At 36.5% G+C, this 19,827-nt stretch overlaps 3 protein-coding genes across 5 annotated transcripts; 2 read left to right on the forward strand and 1 right to left on the reverse strand.

Annotated features, from left to right (window-relative positions):
• Window positions 1-1,119: 1,119 nt before the first annotated feature.
• Window positions 1,120-5,786, forward strand: LOC113698944 (GTP-binding protein At3g49725, chloroplastic-like). The gene is made up of 13 exons (XM_027218922.2): window positions 1,120-1,777; window positions 1,975-2,039; window positions 2,144-2,206; window positions 2,336-2,425; window positions 2,528-2,640; window positions 2,868-2,936; window positions 3,492-3,636; window positions 3,719-3,774; window positions 3,921-3,971; window positions 4,154-4,208; window positions 4,283-4,339; window positions 4,584-4,703; window positions 4,806-5,786. Exons 1-13 carry the CDS (start codon window positions 1,327-1,329, stop codon window positions 5,325-5,327), a joined length of 1,857 nt encoding a protein of 618 aa, XP_027074723.2. The 5' UTR covers window positions 1,120-1,326; the 3' UTR covers window positions 5,328-5,786.
• Window positions 5,787-7,843: 2,057 nt separating this feature from the next.
• LOC113698945 (probable pectin methylesterase CGR2) lies at window positions 7,844-14,628 on the forward strand. 3 transcript variants are annotated; one of them, XM_072057312.1, is made up of 8 exons: window positions 7,844-7,983; window positions 8,607-8,746; window positions 8,904-8,943; window positions 9,150-9,191; window positions 9,434-9,814; window positions 10,465-10,520; window positions 11,201-11,319; window positions 14,485-14,628. In XM_072057312.1, the coding sequence occupies exons 2-8, from the start codon at window positions 8,630-8,632 to the stop codon at window positions 14,537-14,539; spliced, it is 810 nt and encodes a 269-aa protein (XP_071913413.1). In that variant the 5' UTR covers window positions 7,844-7,983; window positions 8,607-8,629; the 3' UTR covers window positions 14,540-14,628. The 3 variants fall into 3 exon arrangements, with proteins under 3 accessions (XP_071913413.1, XP_071913412.1, XP_071913414.1); XM_072057311.1 differs by lacking the exon at window positions 14,485-14,628 and adding an exon at window positions 11,612-11,997; XM_072057313.1 differs by lacking the exon at window positions 14,485-14,628 and having other exon boundaries at window positions 11,201-11,533.
• Window positions 11,692-14,482, reverse strand: LOC113698250 (pentatricopeptide repeat-containing protein At3g49710). Its single transcript, XM_027217999.2, has one exon. The coding sequence runs from the start codon at window positions 14,163-14,165 to the stop codon at window positions 12,030-12,032; it is 2,136 nt and encodes a 711-aa protein (XP_027073800.1). The 5' UTR covers window positions 14,166-14,482; the 3' UTR covers window positions 11,692-12,029.
• Window positions 14,629-19,827: the final 5,199 nt, after the last annotated feature.

The following is a 19,827-nucleotide window of genomic DNA, read 5'->3' on the forward strand; positions in this document are numbered from 1 at the left end:
ATATAAACATTTTATCAATTTTATCTTTCTGTTTTATTTCTCTAAAACAAATTAATTTGGAATCTTTTAATAATAATTTATGACCCCCAAACTTATGAAATGGACTTAAAAATTAACATGTTACATAATTCATTTTAAAAACATATATTATTTTTAATAATTTTTTGCACTTAAAATTTATAAATAAGTTAGATAATTACACTAAACATAGATAAAATTTTATACTTGAAGTTTGGTGTATTACTAAATAACTTTATATTTTATTGATTCTTATATGAATTAATTTTTTATAGCAAATTAAATTATATGAGCATTTGCTATGACATTATTTATTATAATTTATATCATATATCTTATATTTAAAATTATAAAATATAATATTTAAATATATTTAGTGACCCACCGGTTCAACCACCCACCCACTGGTTGAACCAGTAACCTGTTGACCCACCTCGTTCACCGGGTTCCCTCCCGGGTTGGGTTTAATAACTATGGGTAGAGGAGGTAATACAGGAGAGGGAGGGTTGTGAGCGGTGACTTTATTGCGGGAGGTGGTGGAGAAACTGAGATAGGTGATGATGGAACTGCAATTGGTCGAGAAGAAGAGGGTGAAAGAGCTAGAGAATGAGGTGTTGTGCAAAAAGGAGGGGAAGGTGATGGTTGTGGGGGAGAAAGGGGTGATAAGTTTACAGATGGAGGAGGGGCAGCAGGAAGTGGCGGTGGTGGCACAGACGGAAGGCGAGGGAGGGACGGAGAAGGTAAGGAAGGGAATGTGGGCGGTATTGATAATGATGGTGGTGATGATTGGGGTCGGGGAGGAGGGGAAAGATAAGTAACGAAGTATGTTTTTCAATTTTGCTCTTAAAAATATACTCACGTGAGAGAGACGTGCTATTTTCAGTCGAAAAAAATGAGCAAATACGAGCATTATGATCAAAATGGATCATAATTTATATGTTAGCGACGATTCTGATTGATTTTAAATGTTGGAGATTAAAAAAATTTTTTGTAAAAATATTAGGGATCAATTTGACAAATTTTCCGTAATAGTTTATGGTTCACGCACAAAAGAACAACTTACAAAAACATGTAAACTCAAATTCAATTCAACTACACTATTTGAACAGCTGCTCAAGCCTAACCAAAATTTGAGTTGAGTTGAGCCAGAGCGCTCCTTTGTTTCGGCGGTCAACCAAATCGCGAAGAGGAAATACAAGAAAAAAAGAGAGGAAAATAAAGAAGACAAAAAAGACCGAACCTTCTCCTTCCTAAGCTGCTTACTCCCTATGCAGTAACCAGAGGCAGGCAAAGCCATCTGCCAAAAATATGTTTAGAACCATCTCTCGTATTCGCCATATACAATCATTGCTCAGCCCCAAATCCCTCGTTTATACTACATTAACCAACCATATCCCAGGCTATGACACCCATCCCAGTCTACTCAGCCCTTCAAATTCCTTTTTCGAAAGCCCAAAGTTGCATTCTTTTCTCTCAACCCTTTCTTTTCCATTTTCAAGTTCTCAGATTCTTCAGCGACGCCATCAAGATGGAGAGTCTATTGAAAACAATGAGCTTGTTAGCCGCCCTCCCAAGCTCTTCGTGGTTCAGCCGCGGTTTCGGCCTGAACCCGTTTTGCAATGGAAGCTTGAAGAGGCTTTGAACCTCGCGAATTCGCTGGAAGAACAGAGAGATGGTTACTACGACACCGAGTTTTCGGAGAAAGAGTTGCCCCCTCATGTTGTGGTGCAGAATCCGATTGACCGATCACCTCGTGCTGGTCAGTTTTCCGGATTTATTTACTAGTATCCCTTTGTGGAATACAGCAGTAAAGTGATGAACTTTCTGATAAACTAGTGTTTGATTATTAGCTAAATTTTATATCTTTTTTATCCTTTTTAAAACAACAGTACACAGTAAGATGTTGAGCTGAACCAAAAGTTGGAAGTAGCTTTATCAGATTGTGCTTTATTGCAGATACTTATTTTAGGAAAGGAACAGTGGACACAGTTAAATGCCATCTATATGCCTTGGACTCGAAGGTATGCTTTTGGGATACTAGGTTGGCTTGCTATTTCTTTGTCTTGATTACTCAGCTGAATTCTTTTAGTACGCAGAAGTTGTTAACATTTTTCTGTCTTAATAGGACGAGGTGGATGCTATATTTGTGAATGCAAGTCTTTCGGGCATTCAACAGAGGAATTTGGAGGTAAGTTTTAATTTTAATTGCCTTCTGCGGTCTGTTTAGACAAATCCACCTACTTATCTACTCTATATATTGTATGAATATCATTTGATCATTTTTACCCATTTGTTTGTCTTTTTATTCAAATGACAGCGTATTTGGGGCAAACCTGTTTTAGATCGCGTGGGTCTGATCATAGAGATCTTTAATGCTCATGCACAGACAAAGGAAGCAAAGCTACAAGTATTGAGCGAATATTCTGCCTTCTACCATTGCTACTATTGTTGTTACCATTATTCGTACAAGTTTCAAATATTTCATCTTTGATCCATCATTGACCCACAGGCTGAGTTAGCAGCTCTTATGTACAAGAGATCAAGGCTTGTCCGTGTTCGTGGTCCTGGTGGGCGCTATACATTTGGCGGAGCTGGTGAAGCAGAAGTAGTCAGTGCCAGAGGGTAAGTACATTGTTTGAAGTTCCTCAGTTACGGCTCAGCCATGTGATACATCTTTAGTAAAAGTCCTCAAAAAGAACAAGAGAGAAAAATTACCTAGTATGGGAATATTCATTCTTATGATAGACGTCTATTGTTTAAAACCAATTGATGTCAGATAGAGCCTTTTGCTTATTTTGTAGCCTTTGTGGTTTTTGTTCCAATCTTATGCACTTCCTTGTGACTTGCAGGAGAGGAAGTGGGGGGCGTGGTTTCATTAGTGGTGCAGGAGAAACTGAACTTCAACTCCAAAGACGGAGGTTTGATCATTGACTTTAAACCTTGCACTCAACTGATTCTTAGATTGCCATTATACAGGTATCTTCTAAATGTCTGTATATGCAAAAGAAATATGTAAGTCAAGGATGGTTGGTTCTCTACTTTATTTGTATTGAAGTACACTCCTATTAAACGAAGGGTGGTATGGGGTAACTGACTTAAAAGCATGGTATCCAGAAAGTCCTAGTTTGACTTCTAACTTTATCATGGCAAGTTAGTTGAGAGTTCTGTGTCCTTTTTTGACTTTGTCCTGGAATGTGGTGTAAAAAGAAGTGAAGAGTTGAATGTTGAGCGGGGACCTTTTTTCACTAGTGAAAACATTTTGTTAACAGGATCAGTTCGAATGAAACTTCTCTTGACAGGATGCTTTGTGTGTGAACCATTTTACCTTCTGTGTTTTGGATTTCTATTACAGTTTACGCTTCTGTGTTTGTCAAGTTCTCTCTCTCTCCCCCCCCCCCTCTTCACCACCACGACCACCACTTGTTACATGCCTTCAATAGAAGTATATATGTCTTGTAACTCTTCAATTTCAGAATACTGGAGCGGCGGAGTCAATTGTTGTCTGAAATTAAGGAGGTGCGACGGACACGAGCTGTGCAACGTGCTGCTCGTAAGAGGCATGGAGGATCAGATGATGATGTCATTGCTACTGTTGCTGTAGTTGGGTACACAAATGCTGTAGGTGGTTAGAACACCTCTAATTCCTTTTACAGTTCCCTACTGTTTAATTAGCCTAATGCTGTTTGGCTTTTCTCTGTAGGGAAAATCTACCCTAGTTGGTGAGCTTTCAGAGAGTTATCTTTACTGTGATGACCGGTATAGCAAATTGTTTATGCAGTCAATTGTCTTCTTTGTATATCTTGATAACGTCATTCACATGATATGGAGGTCTCATGGATCTGGTATCCATTTCTTGTGTTCTTTTGGTTTGCATGGCTCATCGGAATTTTGCAATTATGCAGATTATTTGCAACAGTTGACCCTAAATTAAGAAGTGTAGTTCTTCCTTCCGGGTAATATAAACCACTTCAGATTTTAATTTTTAGTTTTCTGTAGTAAGCAACAACTTCTGAATTTTGTTATTGAAACGCTAATAATTTTTGTCAACTTTTATGATGATATAAAGTAGGAAGATTTTTATTGTCTGCTAAGCTTTATGTCATGGAGATGATCGTTATTTCTCCCTTATTTTCAGGAGGAAGGTGCTTCTTAGTGATACAGTTGGTTTCATATCAGATTTGCCCGTGCAGGTAACCAGGAAGCTGTGTTTTTCCATTGGGCTTTATTTGCATGGCTCTTACTTCTCATATTTTGCACCTTGCAGTTGGTGGAAGCATTTCATGCAACCTTGGAAGAGGTTGTTGAGGCCGACCTCCTTGTGGTATGATGTAGTACTATTTGATTTTTGTCTGTTGACTTCGATCTTGAACTTTGATCTATGCTCTGTAAAAGCACCTGATACCTGGGGAATCAATTCTCCTTCCCAGAGGGAGCAAAGGAGTGCATAAAAATCTTGTGAAGTTGGGGCATTATTTTGAGATGTCCCATTCCTGCCTTCGACAAATGGATGGAGTGCTTTGATTGTTTTAATTGCTAGACAAGATAACTGGCAATTTCTTTTGCAGCATGTCCTAGACTCGAGTTCGCCATTTCTGGATGAGCAACGGAAGACTGTACTTCAAGTTCTTCGGCAAATAGGAGTATCTGAGGAGAAGCTTGAGAATATGATTGAAGTTTGGAATAAGGTATTATGGCCAGTTCCTTCCTTAAGTCGTGGACGACAGGCAAAAAATTTGAGTATCTGAGAAGGAGATGCCTTTTTTTTTTTTTTGGCAAAACATTTTCAGATTGATCTTCAAGATGAGGAATTCCAGCGCGATGAATATGGTGAGGATGAAGAAGTTGGCGATTTATCAGATGCAACAGACGGTGAAAATGTTTCTGACCAGTTGTCCGGACTGGATGTTTCTGAAGCTGATGATGTAGATGCAAAGGCTGAATTGTCAGGGAATTGTGAGGAGGGCCTGGATGATCAACAAGGTGATTATTCTGATGGTTGGCTGTTATCAGGAGAAGAACAAGAATCACTGGTGGACTACGAAGGCTGTTCTGTGGGACAAGACACTCCGGATAATTTACGAAGTTTCACCTACAGGAGCTGGAGGAATAGCAGAAAAGATCCTCAATTTGATTTGGGACCCACTGCATATGTGAAAACATCTGCCATTATGGGAGTTGGCTTGCAAGAGTTGCTGGAGCTCATTGATGAGAGGTTAAAGATCCAGAACGAGAAAGTCGTGGAAAGGAGCATCTTTGATCGCAAATGGAGGCCCCCTCGCTCAGAAGATCCTATAGCAGCTGAGCAATAGCCAGTTGGCCAGGCAGGATAGCTTCATTTTGTCTTCCAGCAGCCGTAGCTGTGTTGCCATTGGATTAATGCTACTATCATGAGTTTGGCCAGGTCAAAGAAAGCTGGGAAGCTGCAAGCTTAAAGCTTAATTCATGTGATCCAGTTCTGGAAGATATATATATATATATGCTAAAGAAGAATGACTTGGAGGAGGGGCACCAAATCAATGACGCTTAGCCTGCTGGATTTCTTTCTACTTTGTTTTGGCCATCAAATCAGGATCCAACATCAATTTTGGATAGTAGCTATCGCGGCAGCCATAGAAATTCTCATTGTGAAGATTATTATGCTTGTGTTGTTCCTCTCTTCACAGATGATGATGTGCCAATTCATTAACAGATACCAGGACGAAGTAGTATATACTCTACTTTGTTATATGGTAAATATTAATAAAACTGAAATCTGAAATTTAAAGTCATTAATTTATTGAATTAAAATCCCAACATTTGAGCATATTTTGTGTTAAGTTATAAATGAACGGTTTATTATTTATTTTTTGGAGTAAGTTTTGTCTAAATAATTCAGAGTCACTTAATCAATTAATTAAGATGTTTTATGTTTTGTCGTCAAACATGTCTGGATATGTTAAAATTTGAATTTGTTAAATTTAAGTTTTAAATTGAATTATCAAACAATTGTGGGAATAAATATGACGTTGACTTGTTTGACTAATTAGGCATTCTTAGGTTTATCCTTCTTTTTTTTTTTTTTTTTAAGTTTCTTTTAAAGTCTCGAATTATAATTTTCTTTTTCTTTCTCTCAATTCTCAAATCAAATCTCAAGTGAAAAATATGCCATGAGTTGTATGTCTTGAAAAGCAAATATTTTTCTTTCTCTATTTACCAAATAGAGAATGACCTGGTTAGATATTTTCACATTAGGCTTAAAAAATGTAGGAGGGCGAATCACAGGGTTTATTCCTTTAAACAACTTGAGCTGGAAGGGCGTAAGTTCAATTATTATTATTATGGAAAAATAGTTCAAAACGTCTCTCATATTTTGTAAAATAACATTTTCATCATTTACTTTTAAAAGTATAATTTAACATTCCTTACAAATTTATATTGGTCAAATTTGATCTCTACCTAGATTTTTAACTGGTTTTTTATAGGAATCTACCATGTGTCTTGCATGTAATCATTTTTTAAGGGTAAAATTATCAAATCAAAATTTACATAATCCGATCCATAGTCTCTTAAATATCACAAAATAAATTGTTTCTTCTCTCACATTTTTCAAAATGAAATTTGTTTTATCTTTCACATTTTACAAAATGAAAATTTTCATCCCTCATTGACCATACATATGAATAGTTTTTTTAAAAAAAACCCATGTATATATCTATTTGATATCACTTGAGTAGTAGAAATAGTATATAATATATCTCTATTTGATTTCACCTAAACAGGCTAATTGTAGTCATATATATGCTATTCAATAGATATATACATAGATTAAAAACAAAATTATTTGTTTTAAATCCATGTATATATCTATATGATCTCATAATGTAAACTTATTCAATATTTGTGACCTCTTCTCTTTTGGTAATAGTTCATTTATTGAGTTTATAATAAAGCCATCAAACTAATGGGTCATAATTCAAATTCTATAGTCATGCTAATAAATTGTAATTTAAATTTGAAATTTCTACTCATCATCTTTAAGACTAATAGTTGAATTATTTGACTTGTGATTGTTTTAAAATTTGAAAGTGCCAATCACTTATTTATTTTTGTCATACTTTTTCTTTATTTATTTTTTGTCTAAATTTAATTCGATATAAACACTCGATAATATTTAGAATTAAATTTTTGTTTTCAATTTTTGAGTAAAAAGAAATGAATTTGAGTGAAAAACTAATAATTTTTTTTAAACTCATGTATATATCTATTTGATTTTACTTGAGCAGTACAAATAGCATGTAAGATATCTATATTTGATTTTGCCTGACGAAATCAAATCGAAATCAAATAGAGATATATTATATACTATTTGTAATGTTCAGGTGAAATCAAATAGATATATATATATATATATATATATATATATATATATATATGGGTTTAAAAAAAATCATTCGTATATATATGATTATTGAGAGATGAAAAAATTGATTTTATAAAATGCGATGGATGAAAAAATTCATTTTATAAAATGTAAGAGATAAAATAATTTATTTTGTGAAATATGAGGGATTATGGATCAAATTATGTAAAATTTGATTTGATAATTTTACGCTTCAAAAATAATCACGTGCAAGGCACGCAGTAAATCTCACATAAAAACTAGTCAAAAATTTAAGAAGGGATTAAATTTGATTAATATGCAATTTATAAATGATATAAAATTATATTTTTAAAATTAAAAAATAAAAAAATTATTTTACAAAATATGAGTGACGTTTTCCTATTATTATTGTTACGGGCTGGCAGGCCACCCGTAGTATCCAAAATCTAACCAAGTAGCAGGAGCAGCAGCGCTATTTAAACGCGGTTGATCCGATGGCGCGCCAAATAACTAAAATCTTTAGATCCACAATGCGGGCAACCCCACCCCATCGCCCCGCCGCGCCTCCACCGCTACCTTTCTTCTTCTCAAATTGATTCCTTCAGGTTACGCTCCTCCTTATCCCTTAAACTTCTCTTAATTATTATCATTTTTCGTTTTGATGTCGAATTATTTTCTCATCCTCTGGAGTTCATGCATGCACATTATGTAATTATATATTGCTGCGATTGCATTTTGATCGATATGATCATCTACCTGCAAGGTTTAAATCTTTCTCGACCTTTATGTGTCCTTTTGCAAATACTAGCCTTGATTTTTCAGCATAAATGGTTGTTTAAGAAAAAGAAAAGAAAAGAAAAGAATCTCAGAAGGGGAAGGATATGGACGGGAAGGGAGAACGGGGGCATGAGAAATAAGATTATATTTGGATCTGATATGCTGGCACAACTGTTGGACTCTGGTATTTCTTTGAAGAATGGCACGTAAAAATAGATCACGGTCTTAACTTAGGCCGTCGCTGCATTTCTCGTGATTATTATTGTAAGCAAAGCAATTGAAGATCATGATTATAGTACGATGCCCTGGACATAGATAGCGGGTTTGTATGGGCTTAATTTGTTTCCTTACTTTAACACTGTCTGCAATTTGTGCGTAGAGTTAGTAGGGTCATGTTTTATCGTGCTTTGGCTGTCATGATGGTTAAATTTTCGTCTTTGTTTTGGTCCAGTGTGGATCACTACTAGAACAGTCATGTCAAGAAGGCCTTCAAATCCCGCAAGGCGCTCTACGGCCACTGGAATTTCTGGGGCAAGTTTTCGTCCTAAATCACGCCCTTCTTCTTTGTTATCCGTGGTCCTTGGTGCCCTGGTACGTTAGACTACAACTCTTTTTTGTTGTTTGTGAATGAAATATGCAGCTAGCTGTGTGATGCATTTCCTTCCTTTTATTGCTCTAAATTCCAAGTTCCATGTTGCAACTTGAGTGTTCATATGCTGAAACTTTCTCTTTATTCTTAAACTCTCAGGGTGTCATCCTTGTTGTTGGCTATTTGTTTCGGGGCTCAGGTAACTCTTTGTTTGCTGAGATATAGGTTGCCTGTTGGCTACTAATCATTTCATGTATGACTTCAAAATGAGAAACTATAGGTTAATAAAATTTCGCATCATATTTTTTAGAAGTTTCATGTTTTAAATCTTTTTTTTTTATTTCTAATAGGATCTGATATCGAATGTTTCTCCCTTCTCACCCTGAAAGAGATTTTTGTTTGTAGGTTTATCAGGGACTAGCAGGGAAGCGGTTGCTGGAATTGATGGTATAACTTCAGATATTTAAGTTTTAGATGTATAAACTTTGCCCAAAAGTTGCAATTGATTCCCTTTTCATCCTTTTGTTTTTGTTTTTGTTTTATTTTTTCAAAAGTGTTTTATGTTAAGTCATGATTAATATGTAGCTATAGAATTTTCTAGAAAGCATTGAATATGTTAGTTGAACATCGCTATGATATAATTTTTACGAGGACTTGGTATGCCAAGGGCTGATAGTTTGAGTTTTCAGCATCTATAGGCAACACATGTACAATGGAACTTTTGAGAGCAATACCTATCCTAAAGAAGGCATATGGTGCAAGCATGCGAAAAGTTTTGCATGTAGGACTTGATACTTGTTCGGTGGTCTCTAATTTGTTGAAAGACGATGATACTGAAGCCTGGGGTGTGGAGCCCTACGATTTGGAGGATCCCAGTGGGAGCTGCAAAAGCCTTGTGCACAGGGGCATAGTACGCGTGGCAGATATCAAGTTTTCTCTTCCATACAGGGAAAACTCATTTTCTCTTGTTATTGTGTCAGATGCTGTGGATTATTTGTCCCCAAAATACCTGAACAAGACTCTTTCTGATTTGGCGAGGGTGTCATCTGATGGTCTCGTCATATTTACAGGTAGGTTCAAAACAATATGCATACTGCTGTCTGGTAATATTTAGTTGTGTATCCAAGTGAAAGAATTTCAAACCTGCAAGACCCTTTCATCCTTGTCCACCAACACATCATGTAGAACTAGAAGTCATTTACCTTCTTTTGCAATAAATTAGCAAACCATAGAGCAGCCAAATATTTGTCTCCTAAAATAGAGCTCTCTCTCTCACTCTCTCTCTCACACACACACACACAAAAACACAAACATAATAGCGCATGCACATGCACACAAACTCTCTCTATCTCTCTCTCACTTGTACACACATTGGCACATCCTCACAGCCATGCTCCCATCCACTTGTGCTGATATACTGGTCCATCTACTTTGCATGTATTCTTTTATTTGAGTGATCCACTTACATTTGCAGTTCCATCTACTTTGCATGTATTCTTTTACTTGAACAATTTGGTCTGTTTTCCTTTGAATGCATGCTGATTTTGGAACCCACCAACCATTACTGGTACTGGTTCTCAACCTAAGCTATTCAGTATTCAATTAACCAGTCTGACCCAAAAACAGTGATTAGTTTGTAAACTCCTCATTTTATATCTAGTTTATTAACAAGATGGAGATTGAATTCCCTGTTATTTGGTCTATATCTTTTCCTATTTAGGTTTTCCAGGTCATTCTAGAGCTAATGTTGCTGAGCTATCCAAGTTTGGGCGCCCGGTAAGCTATTAACTAGTTTGGCTTCAAGTAGTCTTACTGCTTTTTAGATGTTTTTATAGCTAGCAATCGAAAAATGATGTAGGAAGAGTCAGCTAATTGGCATACCAACAGGATAAATATGGGGGTTTCTTTGCTGAAATAGTATGTCAGAGAAAAGTTGTAGCTTATGTGGAAGGTCAATATGCTCTTTCTCTAGCCTTTTTCCAGGAGGAATCCTGTCTCAGATGCTGTAGTTTTGATGCTTTCTGTCAATAGTCATTTAATTTGGGGCCTAAGCCTTTTTTTTCTATTTTCTTTTTTGGATTGTTTTAGTGTCTAAAGCATTGACCATTATTACAGTAGCTGATCATAGGCTACAAATTTGTTACCTATGGTTGCATGTATTTTTTTGAATCTGTGCCAGCCTGTTTGCCTCTTGATTTTAGTTCTCTGCTTTTAGTCCGCCAAAAACAGACAACAAAATTTACAAAAACTTCCACAATCAAAGAGCAAAGGCCAATCATTTACATCTGGTTCAATTATCAAAGCTTCTTTTATACTTTTAGCATGAAGAACTTAGAGTACGCAAAATGAGACATTACTGGTTGAGCTGCTCTGTTGTGGGATATTTGCTGCTTATATTTGCTGAATGCAGAGGGCTTGTTTTGCCTGAAAAATAACTACTCCAAATTCATGTCCAGGCAAAAATGCGCAGCTCTTCTTGGTGGGGTCGTTTTTTTGTCCAGACTAGTTTAATGGAGAATGAAGCTGCAGTAAAAAAGTTTGAACAGGTTGCAACCGAGAGCACATACATCCCCAGGTGCCAAGTTTTCCATCTCAAGTCTTTTCGCTGACTTGCTTCAATACTAGGACTGTCTTTAAAATTTATTAAGCCACTGAATCAATAATTATTGATTAGACAATTGGTAGCATAGGAGTTATTTATTTAGTGCTTATACAGTTTCCTTGCATTAGAGAACAATTTGTTGAACAGTTCAAAAGGCAATAGGCACGAGTTTTTGGAATTTGGCTAATTATCAGTTGCTGTGTCTACTATTGCAAGTCCTTGTTCTTGCTACCATTGGATTTTAATTACTGTCTATGAATTTAAGTATGCTAAAAACATTCCAAAGCGAGGAGGCAGCAGAGGGAGAAAACATGAACAAGATTATTCCATGGTCCATCAGCAGAATACAATCAAATTTGCTTCACTTCCAATGTTAGAATGCCAATAACAAGTTACAATAGATGAAAAGAGTCTTTCTGAATTTGCAAAGTTTTAGCAACTTCACCATCGGGGATGGACTGCCAGAATTGAGCGCTCTAAACTTACGGAAGTATCCAGCACCAATGTGAACTCAATGGAGAGGTGACATTGGAAAACATGTCATAGGGTCATTTAAGCAAGATTTGCAGTGTACTGTATACATGGAATCCACCAAGTAAATGTTTGCTTAGTATAATAGTAGCAGATTTAATCTCCTTGAACTCCTCAAAACACTAGCTCTTACATCCTCGACAGAAAAGCAATCACCAAAAGTCGGCACATGAACAATGCCCATCCTTGAAGAAGTGAAACCTGTAACAATCCCTAACAGTAATCTCTCTCCCAGTTATGGCAGAGATAACTTTAATTGCATTGTGACAGTCCTCGCATATCCTCAAGTTTTTCACAACAAGTATTGGATCACCTTCTTTAGTTGTTAATAAAGCAAATCCAACTGCTAGCTTCTCACTGTGATACCCCTGCCTAGCCGTCTCTTCACCTTTCCACCTCACAGTCGGCCAATAACCTGCTTGCCTCATCTTCTTTGACATCTCTTCCCAAAAATCATATATCACATTTATCATTGGATGCGAACTATCGTCTGCTAGAAATACATGGATCCTCTTGTCCAACTCAATCCAACTACACCCTGGTTTCTTCTTTAGTTGCTTATCTCGCATTAGTTTTCTAGCTTTGGCAACTTCTTCCCATCTGCCAGCACTGGCATACATGTGCGCAAGCATGACATATGGAACTGCATTTGAAGAGTCCAGCTGAAGACACTTTTTAGCTGCTTTTTCTGCTAGCTCCATGTCACCATGTGTTCTACAGGCTCTGAGCAATGATCCCCAACCAATGCTGCCAGGATCATGTGGCATGGTCTCAATCAGTTTCTCTGCTTCCTTGAGCTGGCCTGTTCGACCCAAAAGGTCAATCATGCATGAATAATGTTCTGGCTCTGGTTCTATCCTAAATTTCTGAGTCATCATTTTGAAATATTTCTGCCCTTCTTCAACTTTTCCTGTATGCGCGCATGCACAAAGAACAGATATGAAAGTTATGCTAGAAGGAGCCGTATCACTTTCAAGCATCTGTTCAAAAAGTAGCAACGATTCCTTTCCTAAACCATGCTGAGCGTATCCAGCAATAATTGAATTGAAAGTGACACTGTTATGCTCCGGCATCTGATTGAATACCTTCCTTGCATCTTGAAGATTTCCAGATTTGGAATACATAGCTATCAGGGCATTATCTACTGCAACTAGGTTTGATGGTATATCGGCTTTAACTACCAAAGCGTGAATTTGCCTCCCTTGTGAAGGTGATGCCAAGTTAGAACAAGCACTAAGCACACAAACAAAGCTGCAATCATCAGGACGGTGACCAGACATTTGCATCTCTTTGAAGCAAGCGACTGCCTCTTCATAGAACTCCTCATTCTGGGAACACGCAGAAATCATTGTATTCCACAGGACCAAGTCGGGGTCAGGAATTTCCTCAAATACTTTTCTGCAGTCCAAGATACTACCTCTGCATTTTGCATACAAATCTACCAAACTACTTGCCACATGAGGGTTCTGGTGGAACCCCATTCTGATCAATTGAGCGTGAAACTGAAGCCCACCAAACAAATCCTCCATGCTTGTAAAGGCAGTCAATACGCTTGCCAAAGTAAACATGTCAACGCTAAAATCCCTGCGAACCATTTCTTGATACAAAGAGAGCGCCTTTGATCCCTCTTTGTGCTGCCCGTAAGCCACAATCATTGAATTCCAAGACACCTCATCTTTAATTTCTTCCATCCCATAAAATACCTTCTTGGCCTCATCTATAAAGCCATTTTTACCGTACCACGTAATTAAAGTATTGTTTACAGAAGCATATGAATCAAACCCACCCAAAACAGCCAAGCAGTGCAGCTGCTGAATCAAACTGTTGTTATCAGAAGCAGCATTGACTGCCGCAGAGAATGTGAAGCCGTCCATATCCAAACCCATAAGCCTAATACGCCTAAAGAGTTGAAGGGCAGGCAGGGTATCCCCGCGGTCAGCATAGGCGGAGATGAGAGTATTATAGGAAACCAGATCAGGCTGGGGAATCTGGTCGAACAGTTGGTGGGCGAAGTGGGCCAGAGACTCTTTGGCATAAGCAGCTATAATGGCGTTGAAGGAGAAAACATTTGGGTTGGCGGTGGTGTCGAAAGCCTTGCGGGCGTCGGAGAGTAGGCCGCATTTGGAGTAGAGGGTGATGAAGTGATTGGATAGGTAGGTCGAAGGTGGTATAAGGGACTTGATGAAAAGAGCGTGGAGAGACTTTCCCGTTAAGAGGTCTCTTTGAATTATGCATGTCTTCAAAAGTTGGCGGAACTGTTGAACTAGGCTCCATGACGTTTGGTTCATCTAAGAAGCCAACACTGGCATTGTAGCACTTTCTTTGTTTGTGACATTATGCATTATGATGATGGTTCTTCTTTTTTATTAAGTATTTTGTTGTTGTCATAGAGATAGATAAAGGAGGGAAAAAATATCTTCTCTCTCTCTCTCTCTCTTTTAATAATTTTAACGGGAGACTCTTTAAGTCTTGCAAAGAAGAAGAAGAAGGAGAATAATACTTGAAAATCCAATCACTAATTTAAGCTGGGGTTTTGGAGACAAATATTTCTTCTCTCTTCTCTTCTGGGCGTGAGTAAGACCCTACCTAACTGGGGATTAATTACAGGACAGGAAAAATTCTACATGTGGAAAGGTCTTTGTGCGACCTAAAAATGCTCTGACGAACAATAGGACGCTTCAGCGTAGCAAGGACTTTGGCGACGAATGGAATGATCGAAGAACAGGCCCAAAACTTGCGACCAAGTCCCTCTTTTGAACTCTGGGAACATGGGATCTTCTGATTGCCCATAACCCAAGAACTAATTCCACCTTGCTGGGCTTAAGAGATCTCAATTCCAATTTGGGTTTTGTAGCGAGCATATGTTTACAAGCTCACCTCTACGAAATTGGGAATTTATGATCTCCGCTTCGCCTAAGTATGTAAATGTATACAGAGAATCTGTGCTTGGTGGTGCTTGATACGCTGTCGTCACAGTACTCTACTAATATAATATGCCTGTGGTCTATTTGAGTATCAGATCTATTATTATTATTATAGAAATTAGAAATAAAAGCAAGGTGCAAGTGTTATATTGGGAAACCAAAAGGGGACGACTAGGGAGGCTGGTTTGGTGGCTCACACTTGCTCTGTGGGGAGGCATGTGAACATGGATTTTGTGGGGGGGGGGGGGGGGGGGGGGAACAATTCATGATTTGCTTAATCAGTGCATCTCTCTGGCTTCAGGTTGATGACAAGTTTAATTAGTCCCAGATGAACGCTGGGCCTGAAAATCTTAACGCGAAGGGGAGGATTTAGGTGGCAATTTGGCTTTTAGCTACAACAATTGGATCTTTTTCGGCTCTGCTAGCTTTCACCGGGGAAGCAGCAACATGCTTCCCCAGCGCCAGCACAAAGAAACATAGCGCAATAAATATTCTTATTCTTCTGAGTATGCTTATTTCGCGTTACAATTTTTTCTCACTAACTAGCAGTGTGGCTGGCCGGCTTTTGCAGTAAACTTGATTGGTGATGCTGATGCTGGTGCCAATGTCCTCTGCCTGCGGAGACCGCAACTCATTTTCCAAAATAGCACGGCCAGCTCTTTGGTACCCAATGACGTTGCATCGGAGAACTGACTGCGAAATTAATGATTCAACAATTTCACACTGACGACGAGCCATCTTCTGAACAAAATAGTTGACTCGAAGCTCTTAAACGTAAGAATGGATGGACTACAGCACATAAAGAGGCATTGAAGTGGAGTATTATTTGAATAGAGTCTGCGAAATTATCACTTTCTGTAGAACTCAGAAATTAACCAAAAACTCAAAGAATATATATTTTATAAAATTCATGCATATGCATATGGGGAGGCAATTAACATATATAAAAATATATGTGGGAGAAAGGGAATAAATCAACAATATATCATTAATTACACACACCATAATAACAAGACTCTCAAAATTTCACTTTTTTCAGCTGCATACAATAATAAAATTCCTCATTTATAAACTAGATGATTTGGTAAACACTCACAAGAAATTTTCTAATAAAATATTAATTTTCAAATAATAAAACTACTATAACTTGATTCTGATAGAATTACTAAAACCTTAACTTGACTAAAACACTATTAAATACTAATATAGAAATTTCTTTTTTTTTTTATTTGATTTAATATGCCAACATTACTTTCTTTAAATCAAGTTTTCTCTTAGATTTGATTCACCGCTGTCACAAACAATAATCTCTTTTGCAAATTATATCAATTTCATTTTGTACCATTTCTTTATCATTAACCACTTCTCTTGATGCAATAATCCACACACTTGGGTAGAATGTTTTTGTCGTGCAATTTGATGTCAATTTATTGACAAATCACTTTGTGATTTTGATAATCACACCTTAACTAACAAGATTCTTCTCTGATCACTACAACGGCCGCAATCTGACAAGTTTTGAACCAATTTTATGGTTCGATCCTCACCAATTGGATACTACATGACCAACCTTTTGATCTAATTCAATCAACAGATTTCTTCACATCAATTTCTACAGATTAACTTTGACTGCAGAAACGTCTAGGATTAATCTCGTGATCTAGCCAATTCTTCAATGTTCACAAGCACTCCAAGATTAATTTTTTGGATCTAGGGCTAGGTGTAGAACTCAAAAATTAATCAAAAACTTATAGGAGATATATTTCATAAAATTCATGCATATATGGAGACAACTTACACACATAAATATATGTATGTGTATATATAGAAGAAGAGGAATAAATCAATAATATATTATTAATCACACATAATAACACAGTTCTCAAAGTTTCAATCTTCCCAACCATGTACAATAATAATAATAATAATATTTCTTATTTATAAACTAGATGACTTGGTAAATAAGTCATATAATCACAATAAAATACTATTTTTCAAACAATAAAACTAGTATAATTTGATTATAATAGAATTACTAAAATTTTAACTTGACTAAAATACTACAAAATAATAATATATAAAAATTTCTATTTTTTTTTTTTTTTTTGGGGACTTGATTTAATACGCCAACACTTTCAAGATTGGCTGGAGGAGTCCCATCCATCAATATTTAAAGCATTAAGGTAATGACCGAAAACCATCGAGCATGGGCGCGCCCCGTTGTGAGTCCTGAGACTTACTTAAGAGAAAGCGATAAAATCTGATTGTTATATATGTTGGCATTTAATGGCATCATCTCCAGCTCTTAACATCCTTTGACGTGTGAATATGCTACACTACATGCGTGATTGTTACTTCAGACGGCCCACTAAGTGAGAGTGTCGACAAAACATTAACTGGTCTGAAAGAAACATGCGAGTCCGAGACTGCTTCTCTCGTCTCTTGTCCTCCAGTCATAAATGAAACTCAAAGATTGTTTCGGAATGGAATGTTAATTAATTTGTCAACACTAGCTCGATTATAAACGTAAAATGCCTTCAAAACCTTACACCTTAGTCAAGATATATCTAATTACGTCAATAGGTAAGGTGCATCATCCGTTCCTTTTCCGGCGTTGATAACTTGTTTGGATTGTAATTTTTTTTTTTTAGAAAATTTTTTACATTTTTTTATGAACACAATTTTAAATCACTTTTTTTTTTTGTTAACTTACATGCATCAAATCGTTACAGTGCATTTTTTTATAAAAGCTCTCAAAATAGCAAACCAATCGGGTTCTTGTTTTGATATTGTCAAGGGGGGAAAAAAGGCTTTGGATTTACAAAACACGTTTGATGAATTATGTGAAATATAATTGGGTTGTGGAAAGTTATATAGATAATCCTGCATACTTCCTCCTTTCGACACCAGTATTATTCGTCAATATTGCTTGTCAGACATGATCGTTGAAAACCTGTCCGGGTGTCGACATCAACCTGCAAATTGAGCAGGGGAATTCAATTCCAAATTACTTGTCTATGACTTTAGCTCTTTTGTGGAAATTTATCATCTCAGCACGAGACTTCATGAGAAGTATATTACAATTCAGAAATTTTTTTGAAAAATTTGTCTTCAAACTTGATGTGTACGTTGAAGGGAGAAAAGAAATAAGAGGTATACACGGCACATTTTTGATGTAAAAATGCGGCTATTGCGTATCTAGTATTATGTTTGAATAGCAACATGATATATCTTACTGAAACTTTCTTTCGGCCGCTTCAAACTTCAGATGAACAAGTAGGAAACGCTCAAACAACCAACTACTCCCACTTCCAGGGTAATTGGCCGTCGATAGAGTTTTAAAACTCTACTTGAATGTAAATCTCTTGACTTATATTCTAATATTTAGACTTTTGTGGAAATATTTCACCAACGGTACATAGGCATCCGTTTGGACCTGTTTAGGTTCCCCTTCCCTTAATATAGAGTAGGAATAGTTATAGTATAGATAGCCCTTCCTCTAATGTAGAGTATGAGTAGTTGTAATATATAATCTATCGTGTCCAGTGATGGTTCACCGGGTTCTTCTTGATCTGCTTAGATCCCATTTTTCTCTAGTGTAGAGTAGGAATAATTGTAATATACAATCTATCGTGTTGGAAAAAAAAGTAAAAAAATGCTCAAACGCAATTTCCAGCCCGAAGCTGCTTGAAATCTTCAGCTGGGAGAAGACAGCATACGTATCTTAAACTGCAAAATTGAGGATGCAAAATGCATTGGAGAACGGTGAAATGCTTAGCGGATTGACACTTCACATCTCCATGGTTATATTTAGAAGAAACCAGTACTAGTATTTTGTCCAAAGAATGGACAGGTAGAAGAAAGTTGGTGGGGATCCCTCAACTTCACCATGGAGTTACGTGCGATAATCAAGATTTAGATAAAGCAAAATTGGACTTGCAAACCAAAGATAAATTAAATTACTCCACGATGGTAGGAGAATTACAAATGTAACGCACTAAAGCATCACTTTTTCATTTCCGTTAAGTGAAGTCCTACTGATGGAATAACCAATCAGTGTGTTTGTATACGAGATTATTTAGAATAATATTTTGAAAAAAATACTACAATTCTTTTTTTTTTATGTGAAATGAAATATCGTTATAAAATTTGTTTGTGATATAATAAAAATTTTTTAAATAAACCACTGTCCAAATAAACTCGCTAAAAGCATGTTTTTTTTCCTCCTCATTTGAAGAATGTAAGCTTGACCGTGTAATTTTGTTTGGACAAGAAAGGAAAGGAACAAGAAAAGAAGAGAAAATAAAAGTTCAAAATGACATTCTTCTTACCTTTCGTCATGACACGCTACGTTTCATAGTTAGTCGCCATTTTACTTGTTGGCTTCGTTGTTGACGAAAATTTGTAATGTGGAGAAACTTTAAAACCTCTAATTTATTTTTATTATCCTATTTTACCCCTCACCAAACAAAAACCCTCCAAAGAAAGGGGGAAAAAACAGTAGTGTGATCCTAAATCCTTATCTGGTTTTTATATTTTCTTATAATCAGTTAAGGAAATTTTCTGACAAGCTTGGTAGTGGATTAATCATGAGGAAATACCAATATTAATTGAGATAGAGTATTATTTGGAATAATCATTGTAGTATTTTTTGTGATGTGCTGTATGTGAAATAAAAAAGTGACTGAAAATATAAAAAGTTGGGTTGAGAAATGTATTTATGATGCAAGCAAAATGTTATTTGAGATATTTTTGCTATCCAAACACTCCCAATAATGTTCGTAGCGTCGAAACGTCCTTTCGACATGTATTTCAATCTTACATGTTTACTCGTTTTTCTTCTTCCTTGGCAGTACTTCTAAACTAGTTTTCTAGCTTATTATCTTTGAGCCCTTTACTACAAAATCTCTTCCAAATTTTGATTACTTTCAGAAAGAAATGATCAGATCAGATTGAAGCGGACCTAATCATTCTTCTCTAAACTTCTTCTAACACAATCAGCAGTGCTTTGGTTGTACACATGGTA

Source organism: Coffea arabica, chromosome 7c (assembly GCF_036785885.1).
Source record: "Coffea arabica cultivar ET-39 chromosome 7c, Coffea Arabica ET-39 HiFi, whole genome shotgun sequence".
Lineage (NCBI taxonomy): Eukaryota > Viridiplantae > Streptophyta > Magnoliopsida > Gentianales > Rubiaceae > Coffea > Coffea arabica.